Raw genomic sequence first — 10,242 nt, 5'->3', positions numbered from 1 at the left:
GGGCGTTCAGGGCTTCCAGTGGACAATATTTTTCAGCTGGTGTCACAGCACTGGACGGATTTTACTGCTCACATTTGTCTTTTCCAAAGTTCTTGAGAACAATATCAGCTAAGAACTGGCAAAGACATCAGAAAGAGAGTTAATCATTCTTATACGATCACGTGTGACAAACCGAGCATCCCTCCTTGATCAGACTGGCCTTTCTATGTCATAAACGTCCAGTGTGTTAAATTTTTATTAACTTATTATTTTTTTATTGGCAAATCTTAACATCCTGCCCATAAGTACACTAATGAAAGTGTATACTGCCGTACAATAAAGTCATTTGGTTTTGGTTCAAAGCTTGACTTTTTCCAAGCAGAAACAGAACATCAACAACTTGTACATCATCAGTCCGGACCTCAACTGATTTCTGCTTTGCCTAGGGCCAATCAACAGCTGCTTTTCTTCAAGACTGAACCAGTTCTCTGCAACAACCAATGCAAAGTGCACAGACAGAGGGGTGGGCATTGCTGCATACTTTCTCACTCCATTTTGAAGATTGTCTGGAGTCACAAACATTTGTGTGGACACAGTCTTCATTTCGGTGCTGGTCATTGGGCTCTGCAGAACACCAGTGTTGAAAGTCAGAAGCAGAACCATCAGACCACATCCACGCTCCCCCCTTGTGGCCGTCCCAAAGTCCAGTCCAGTTACGTCCCTGGTGCGGATCAGAGTTCTTGATCAGGGTCGAGACAAAAGTGTTCTCCTGCAGACTGTGGATGGACACCAGGTTGGCTCCCTGTGACACACAGTTGAGCTCGGCGTCGGCCCAGGTCAGGTGTGTCGCTATGTACTTGTGGCAGCGGCCGTTTAAGCTGTGCCAAAAAAGTGGACAGTTGCCTCGGGTCAACTTCACGTACTGATCATCTGGAGGAAGCTCGGTGGCCAGAGTCAGACCCAGCAGGCAGAGGAGCAGCAGTATGGTGGAGTCAGGAGTCTGCTGAGTGGGAGTCACATTCAGATCGATGTCAGATGACATGAGATCACATGACGAGATCACATGATGAGAGATGATTCTGCAGGAGGCAAATTCCTCTTTCTTTAATAAGCAGCAAAGAGGGCGTCCAGTGGAGGTGAATAGTCCATTGGCATGACGACGCTAGACTGATTTTACTGCTCAGTTGTGTCTTTGCAGCATGGTGGAGTCAGGCGTCTGCTGAGCGGGAGTCACATTCAGATTGGCGTTGTTCTTGAGAACAGTATTAGCCATGAACTGGCAAAGATATCAGAAAGTGAGTTAATAATTCCAATAAAATCACGTGCAACAGTCACACCAATACATTTTTCATGGTTTGTTTGTTTGCCAAGGTGGTCACGTGTGTTTTGTCAAGTTATAAATAAATAAGATTGTGAAGCACCTTTGGAGCTGTTTCAACCACCAGCTGTGTCATTTAAAACAGATTTCATTGTGCAGACTTTGCATGAGATGTTTTTTTTGCTCCATTGGGGAGAAAAACTCAGCTGGGATTGGAGGAAAACCATCCTGCCTGAGCCCAGAAAACACAGGACAGGTGACCTGTCACATACACCTTGTAATTTAATCATTTCAGTACACAACACCTCTCCAACTGAGTCCACACAAAAAACAACAAAAAAAACTACACAAATAATGCACAAGGAAGTGACAATCTGTACTTTGAAATATTTGTCGTTAGTGTTTTAGTGTTTTTAAGTGGCGTCAACAGTACCGGGTCAGTTGCTGAGGGAACCCCGGCCACTGGCACACACTGAAGGGATTCCGAACCCACAGAACCAGTCGCTCCATTTGGACGGGACGGAGCCAGTCATCACACAGACGTCCACGACTCTGTAGTCGTCTGGCTCGTGGTCTCCGGCGTCCCAGGTCTCAAAGTTGACGGCGGAACCGTCAGACCACGTCCACCTCCCGGCCGCCCGCGTGCGACTGAGTCCGACCCAGGCGCTGCGCTTCAAAACTTCACGACCATGAACAAGAGCACATGCACCTGCATACTTGCATGCATTCATACATGCATTCATACATGCAGTAAGCACCTGCTCCCACGTCACATATGGGTCAAAACTCCACAGGCAGCAGTGTTGGTGTGAATGTGTGCACGTGGCAGTTAAGAGATCATTTGGACCCCATTCAAGATTCACTGACTCACAGATTCCCTCTGAACCTCAGGTGTATTTGGAATCTGTATAATAATGCATTAATAAAAATAAAAAGACTGCAAAATTGAAAAAAGAAAATAGTCGTATGTTTGTAAGTTAGTGAGGAGCAACAATGTATTATGTCTTACTTTAGTTTTATTTGATTACTTTCTCTGTGTGTGTGGTGTTTCCCTTCCAAGTAAAAACACGAGTGTGTCAAGTCAACCTCATTTTGTTTCAGTAAATGTTTGCAGTAATAAAATGTTATGCTATTAATTGTTTTCTTGCAACCCAATGCCCTCAGATGGATCTTGTCAAGGCTTCCCAATGACACAACAAAGAAAGGCACAATAACAGGCAAGGTGGTGATGCTCGTTCTTTATTTATTTTGTTCTGATTTGAACCCAACCAGAAGAGATTCTAAAGACAATTCTGCCGAGCTTTACAGACTGAAGGGACTTTGAAAGTACATTTCCAGTCGTTCCATTTTGATTTGGTTAAATGGTTGATTCCTATGCAGTCTTCATTATTCTGGTAGTTATCTGGCTGGTGGGCGTCCCAGACTTTAAAGTTGACAGCAGATCCATCAGTCCACATCCACGCTCCTTCCTTTATGACATCATGGAGTCCAATCCAGGTGTCTCCCTGGTGCGGATCAAAGTTCTTGATCAGGTTCGTGACAAAAGTGTTCTCTTGCAGACTGTGGATGGACACCAGGTTGGCTCCCTGTAACACACAGTTGATCTCGGGGTCGGATAGTCAGATTCAGAGTCTGTCAGATTCTGCAGTAGACAAACTCCTCTGTCTTTTATAAGCAGTGAAGAGGGCGTTCAGTCCAATGCTGGACTGATTCTACTGCTCACGTGTGTCTTTCAATATCAGAAAGAGAGTTAATCATTACAACAAAATCACATGTGACAAACAATCACATTTCCTGCTGGCAGCATTTTTTATTGTTTGTTTGTTTGACCAGATGCTTCGATGTGTTTTGTAAATAAATAAATGAATAAGACTGTGAAATACAACACATACAGCACATACTATGACTCTGTAGGCTCGTGGTCCCGGTGGTCCACCTCCCACCCACCTGGGTACGGCTGAGTTCGATTCCAGGCGTTGCACGAGGTCGGTGCAAAGCTCCCGCTCAGGGCCAAAGTCAATTTCCTGGCAACTGTGGATGGACACCAGGTGAGCGCTGTCCTCACCTCAGTCCCTCTCTTCACCCGAGTGTCCACGTCACACAGATTGAGGTCAGACAACACAACAATAAAGTTGATATTAATGACCTTTGTCCCAGGGTGTCCTGGTGCCACGAGCACTAAGAGACACCCTTGTGATCGAACATGGTGTTCTTTAAGGACAAACTGTGGCTGGCACAGAAATCCAACGACAGAACAGATTGAAGATCGCAGCGGCTGTTCACCACCATGAAGAAGAGCAGATGCATGTCAACATACATGCTGCAAACATCTGCCCTCGTCACATTTAGGTCAAATGTGCACAGAGCAGCAGTGCTGATGTGAATGTGCGCATGTTGCAGTTCAAGAGCTGAACTTGGACGCCATTAAAACTTAGTCGCCCACTGACACGAATCTTCTAGTAGAAGATTTCTACTCGAAGATGCAGAAGACTTCTACACCCTCTTAAAATAATATTCAATAAAAAGACAAAAAAAAGGAACGATATACAAAGTGCAAGATATTTATTCATTGTTTCACACAAAGGTTTGTTACAATAAATGACAGCTGACGTGCAAACAATGACATTGACATGATTATTTTCCTGTCAGTCACATACATGACTATGGACAATTTATGACTTTGTAATTCACACAGCTTTGAGCTTGACTTGGGTCAACCTGCTTTTGGAATATTTCACACATAATTCAGGATCAGACTCCTTGGTACCCGACATGAGATGACTGATATTGCATTACACCGTTTACACGACCACTTGGAAAATATAATAATGCCAGAAATCAGATAACAGCTTGATTTTTGCAAAACACAAACAGAACATCAACAACTTGTTCATCATTAGTCCGGATCTCAACTGATTTCTGCTGTTCTGAGGGCAAATCAACAGCTGCTTTCCTCAAGACAGAACCAGTTCTCGGCGACAACCAATGCAAAGTTTGCAGACAGAGGTGTAGTAATTGTTACATTGTTCATCATTCCATTGTTTGGAAGGACTAAAATGTGTGTGGACACAGTCTTCGTTTCCGTACTGGTCATTGGGCTCTCCAGGAAACCAGTCTCCAAAGTTGAGAGGAGACCCATCAGACCACATCAATGCTTTCTCCTCATGGCCGTCCGAAAGTCCAATCCAGGTATGTTGGCCCTCAAAGTTATTGATCAGGGCCATGACAAAAGTGTTTTCCTCCAGACTGTGGATGGACACCAGGTTGGCCGCCTGTGACACACAGTTGAGCTCGGCGTCGGCCCAGGTCATCTTTTTCACCATGTACTTGTAGCAGCTGCCGTTGAAGTGGAACCAGAAAAGTGGACAGTTGCCTCGGGTCAACTTCACGTCCTGATCATCTAGAGGAAGCCCAGCGGCCAGAGTCAGACCCAGCAGTTAGAGGAGCAGCTGCATGGTGGAGTCAGGAGTCTGCTGAGTGGGAGTGCAGAGGAGGATGATTGATCCATTTAATCGATCGAACTCATTAAGAGCTGGAAACGGGACATCGCATATGCATATTTGGGTTTTGCATGTAATTCTTACCTTGGCCACCAGAGGGAGTCTGTGGTGGGAATGAAGGGCACGTAATGCAGTTCCTACCTAGACCGATTCAACGTTTGATCGGAGCGCCGTTTTACTTTTGGGTTAGTGCGTGTGTGCACGTTTTTAGTGTGTTCGTGCACAATTTCAGTTTGTGCGCGCATACATTTCAATGTTTTGCCCTAAACGGCCTCCCACACGGTAGAAGCAGCAACACTCCACCAAACTTGGCGTCGCGAGCCGTGAGATAACCAATAATTAACCGACTAAGACTAAAGTGAATATAACATGCATATTTGTGCAGTCAACTGGGGAATAGTCTGCCGTTCTTTTACGCAGTGGGAGCGTTTCTCAAGTCACAAGCACAGAGTAGAAACTGTCCACTGCATCCGACAGACTGAGGACAGAGGTGAGCTGTGTCTGCCACAAGCGAAAGTTCAATTTGACAATCTTGGCCCACGAGAAGTCCATAACAAGTAGCTCGGATATGGATGAATTTGTGACAGTTTTTGCCAAGGGGAACAGGAGACTGGTGTTGTAGAGTGGAGTTGTGGAGTGGAGAGGAAAAACAGTGAGGTGGAAAGAAAGGAGAGAGATTTTAGTTATCAAGTTGTTCATAAATTAACAAATTAATTAAAAAGAAGAAAAGGTTATGTGTGTTATATGTTGTGCTCTGTATCTGTTGTGTTGTACAAATTAGTTTTATAACTTTGACACAATGCTTGGTGCTGTTGTATAATGGAGAGGAGAGAAAGGAGAGTGAAGAGAAATAATAGTGAGGTATTTTTGAGTTATTAGCAAAGAAAGAAAAAAGTTCTAAAATGTTCTTACGTTTATCTGCTGTGTTTTACAAATTAGTTTGAGAACTTGTGATGCTTGGTGATTTGATTTATTTATTTATTTATTTATTCATTCATTCCCCGGAAGACTTCCTTTTAGCTGTAAATATTGATTGTAGTGACAAGTATTTTTCTTTAGGCCATCCAGTAAGATAAATATTATGTTGTTGCTTGTTAAAATCTGGATGACGGACAGTGGTTCACATTTCTGACTGCCCCCCCTCATATGTGCATTCCTAGGACTGTGGTAGTCAACGCAACACCAAAGCGTGTGAGACGGAGAACGAGGAGGGCTTACGTTGGATGAGCGGGAGAAGGGATGGGAGATCACCGGTCGTGACAGTCCTCCAAGGTGGTCCTGGGAGTTTGTACCGTTCCGTTCCTGTCCGGCACCGCGCAGGGAGTTTGGATCAGTACACCGACCGTTGGCGCTGAGCTGCCCGTTCTGCTCTGCACTGCAGGTGGCTTCGCTGGTGCTTCTGCATCTCTGCTGTCGCGCCAGGAAAGGCTCGGTTCACAACGGACGCGGAAGCGCCGCAAAGCGCAGACCGCTTCCTTTCGGGCCCCATGTACACCAAAGGTGTCGTTCACACCAGACGCGATGCGGCGCGCGCCTCCGCTCGCGCCATGCAGCGATCGCTGGTCTGTTTGGTGCGCGAGCCGCGTGCGATCCGTCCCAACTGCACAAAAACATTGCACACGTTAAAAGCACAAAAACATCCCTACCAAGACGGAAAGAGATTGAACCAAACTGAAATTTCTTAAAAAAAAAAAAAACTTAACAAAAACCATTTCCCATAGTTTGAAAGCAACAGCACTCAGATGGGTAAACTAAGTAAGAAGTAGTAGTAGTAGTAGTAGTAGTAGAGACAGACACACAGCATCATGTACCATCACCTCCCTGTTGTGTGAGGTCTTGCAGATGCAGTGCCTCAGCTTTTCCTGATATGTTCTTGTAAAGGAAGACTGGAGCCAATTTGTGGTACAGTGAACCAACTTGGAAATCCCCACAGATGTAGTTGGGGACACGTAGAACAAGAATCTGGTGGAATTTGCAGAAAACATTTTGATTTCTATTTTTAATCAATATTTGAAGTTTCCCATGAAAGCAAGTTTTATTCTACATGCTGTGTATAACTTCAGCAACAGATTATCAGAAAGTGCTACAGTGAAACAACTTGAAAATCACCACAGAGGTAGTTGAGGACATGTACAGTAAGAGTCAGGGTCGCTTGCTTTATACAGTTTGCATGGGCGTAAAAACACCTTGCAGTCTGCATGAAGATAGGACGGAAACAAGATCTAACACCCCTTACAGATCAAAAGGCCAGCGCAGCATGTCACGTAGGCAGAAGCAGTAACTTTCCATTACATGGAGTAGCAGCCTCTCAAGTGTCTTCATGACATGTGAAGTTAAAGCCACTGGTCTGCAGTGATTCATCTTGACCAGACGCCTTACTTTGGGGACCAGCCAAAGCAGGAAGTCTTCCACAGGACTGCTACCTTCCCTTGCTGAAGGCTCATGTTGTATATGTAATGAAGGAGGTTCGGCTCGGTGTGCTGCTGAGGGGGGGCTAAGCCAGTTGGAGCCGGAGGAGGGGAGGTGCCATTCAACATGTTAAACCTATTACCAGACCAACCTTGTTGGCCATGTCTGCTCCACAACAATCAAAAAGCACCTGCGTGCGAGGCTGCTGGCTCTCTTAAAGCCGCAGTGCAGCCAGCGTTGGAATTCAAACGGTCCATTACAGCCTAAATAAGCAACAAATAATCACATTCAACCGAAAGTAATCTGAAACGAAAGGCTGTTAGTTCAATATGTACATTTGAAGCACAAAATATATTTGAATAACATAACAGAAAAAAAAAAACGAAAATTGGCAGACTCATCGTTGCCTCTTCCAGGTGGGCTTATTAGAACTTTGTTGAGGAATCTCCTAAAATTGACTTTTTTGGAAGGTTCATTTTTCTCAGTGTTCATTGTGATTTAAATGCTGTGCAAACTATGTTTTGCTCAACTAGGATATGAAGGTGATGTAATGTGTAACTGTGATTCTCCATGGATTCCCAGGCCATAGTGTCATATTGAGGGTAATATGAGGTGTATTCATTTAGGGTGGGCTTAATATGACGTCACTGATAGCCGAGGCGTGAAATGCACGGCCCGCCACTGCCGCGAACATCAGCCCACGTCACATTTCCCTCAAACGAGCACAGACAGCAGTGTGCGCACGATGCAGTTCAAGAGCTGAAATCTGTTGCCCACTGAAACACATCTTCTGCACCCTCTTAGAATAATGTTCAATACATGGACAAAAACTCAATCATATATGCTCAAATTCTATTTATTCACTGTTTCATGCAAAGGGCTGTTACAATAAATGACTACTGAGATAGAAACAATGACAGAATGTTAAGATAATTATGATTGGAAGATTCAGGATCAGATTCCTTTGTACCCGATAACCGCCTCCATCAGATGAGATCAGATAATGCATGGCACTGTTAACATATTCACGAGCAAAATCTGATAATGCTAGAAATCAGATCACAGCTTGATTTTTTCCAAACAGAAACAAAACATCAACAACTTCATCATTAGTCCAGATCTCAACTGATTTCTGCTTTGCTGAGGGCCACCAACAGCTGTTTTCCTCAAGACTGAACCAGTCCTCAGGGACAACCAGAGCAAAGTTTACAGACTGAGGCGTAGGCAATGCTACATCGGCTATCATTCCATTTTGGAGGTTTGCTGATATCACAATTATTTGTGTGGACACAGTCTTCAGTTTGGTGCTCGTCGTTGGGCTCTCCAGGACACCAGTGGTGAAATTTGACTGCGGAACCATCAGTCCACATCCACGCTCCCTCCTTGTGGCCGTCCGATAGTCCAATCCAGGTAAATCCCTGGTGCGGATCAAAGTTATTGATCACGGTTGAAACAAATTTGTTCTCCTCCAGACTGTGGATGGACACCAGGTGGGCTTCCTGTGACATACAGTTGAGCTCGGCGTCGGCCCAGGGCAGGAGTGCCGCCACGTACTTGTAGCAGCAGTTGTTGAAGCTGAACCAGAAAAGTGGACAGTTGCCACGGGTCAACTTCACGCCCTGATCATCTGGAGGAAGCTCGGCGGCCAGAGTCAGACCCAGCAGGCAGAGGAACAGCAGCATGGTGGAGTCAGGAGTCTGCTGAGTGGGAGTCACATTCAGAGTCTGCAGTAGACAATCTCCTCTTTCTTTTATTAGCAGTGAAGAGGGCGTTCAGGGCATCAAAGGGACGTGATTGGTCAGTTGGCTTCATGATGCTGGACTGATTCCACTGCTCATGTGTATCTTTCCTATGTTTCTTGAGACCAATATCAGCCAAGAACTGGCAAAGAGATCAGAAAGAGAGTTAATCATTCCAATACAATCGTGTGTGACAGTGATATCTGTTGACAGCTGCTAACAGCCGCGTGTCCTCTCCTGCACCCACCACGTTGTGTGTTTGTGTATTTTTTTTGTTCACTTTAATTTAAACATGCAAACAAGTAAAAACCAACGCATCTGAAGTAAAACAAAAGAAAAAAAAAAAACCAAAAGTAACTTCACACAATCATAGCTGCTAAAACATTACGGAAACAAACACAATCCTGTTGGTTTTTCCTGTTCACCGCAGCAGTCAACCGTCAACAAACTGGCCCTGCTGGCGCCCACCAGTGGCTACATAGCATAACAACAAGCACTTGCACGTTTCAAGGTTGCAGTTTTCAAGCCATTGGCATCATCATCATCATCATCGTCGTCGTCGTCGTGTCTCAGTGTGGCACTAGGATGTCTGTGGTGTCCCCCCACAAAAAAGATCCATAAATAAAAGAATATATTACAATAAATAGCCAGTATAGCACAACTATTTGAACACGACGAGTGGAGGTGTGTGTGACTGTGCAGTATGTACAGGTTCATCTGGCCTCTGAAGCTCTGCCGCCCTCACGTCCGCTCACTGGAACCGGAGTGAAACTAAAAGCCAAGCAGGAGGGTTTTTTTTTTTTCCAATTTTGCATCGCGATGCTGCGACAGAAGTCCAAACTTTTCCAAACTTCCCATTCCCATCCCATACACATTGCGGACTTCAGCGCAGCAGCGTCACACGATCAATTGCCAAAACAAAACATATAAAACCCCTCCCTCTCTTGATGTCCAGCCTATCTTAGCCCTCTGGTCACAGCCTGTTGCAAGAGCTTCCTGTCCACTTGAATGTGTGTACCTCACTAAAAACATCTGGATAATAATAATTGAAAAAAAAAAAAGACTGTTCACACCCAAGGTGTTTAAAAAAAAACACAAAAAATAAGAAGCTGAATCGTGCGGAAGTTGAGGAACCTCTGGTACAGTGCACTGGAATACCAAGTGACACAAAAAGAGGACGTTGAAAAAAAGAAGATGAAGGTGAAGGCTTACTCTCGGAGTGGATCGTGCACCACGCCAGCAGCAGCAGGTGAACGCGTCACACAGGAGGCGACAGCACAGCTGGCCAGCCAGCCAC

The 10,242-nt window shown here is 44.9% G+C and overlaps 2 protein-coding genes across 2 annotated transcripts; both read right to left on the bottom strand.

The window, feature by feature from the left end:
* Nucleotides 1-3,877: 3,877 nt before the first annotated feature.
* LOC142900215 (lactose-binding lectin l-2-like) lies at nucleotides 3,878-4,752 on the bottom strand. Its single transcript, XM_076044384.1, is given in 1 exon segment — nucleotides 3,878-4,752. A coding segment is annotated over 1 exon segment (501 nt). The 3' UTR covers nucleotides 3,878-4,251.
* Nucleotides 4,753-8,073: 3,321 nt separating this feature from the next.
* On the bottom strand, nucleotides 8,074-9,128 carry LOC142899964 (C-type Lectin CRL-like). The gene has a single exon (XM_076043931.1). It carries the CDS (start codon nucleotides 8,886-8,888, stop codon nucleotides 8,391-8,393), a length of 498 nt encoding a protein of 165 aa, XP_075900046.1. The 5' UTR covers nucleotides 8,889-9,128; the 3' UTR covers nucleotides 8,074-8,390.
* Between the last annotated feature and the right edge of the window lie 1,114 nt (nucleotides 9,129-10,242).

Source organism: Nelusetta ayraudi, unplaced genomic scaffold, assembly GCF_046127955.1.
Source record: "Nelusetta ayraudi isolate G7.1 ecotype Tasmania unplaced genomic scaffold, CSIRO-AGI_Nayr_v1 ptg000079l, whole genome shotgun sequence".
Taxonomy (NCBI): Eukaryota; Metazoa; Chordata; class Actinopteri; order Tetraodontiformes; family Monacanthidae; genus Nelusetta; species Nelusetta ayraudi.
The sequence above is the reverse complement of the archived record's forward strand: the minus strand, read 5'-3'. Positions and strand labels throughout refer to the sequence as shown.

Coding starts and splice junctions, on each gene's coding strand:
- LOC142899964 (XM_076043931.1), bottom strand. CDS start 8,888: ATGCTGCTGTTCCTCTGCCTGCTGGGTCTGACTCTGGCCGCCGAGCTT.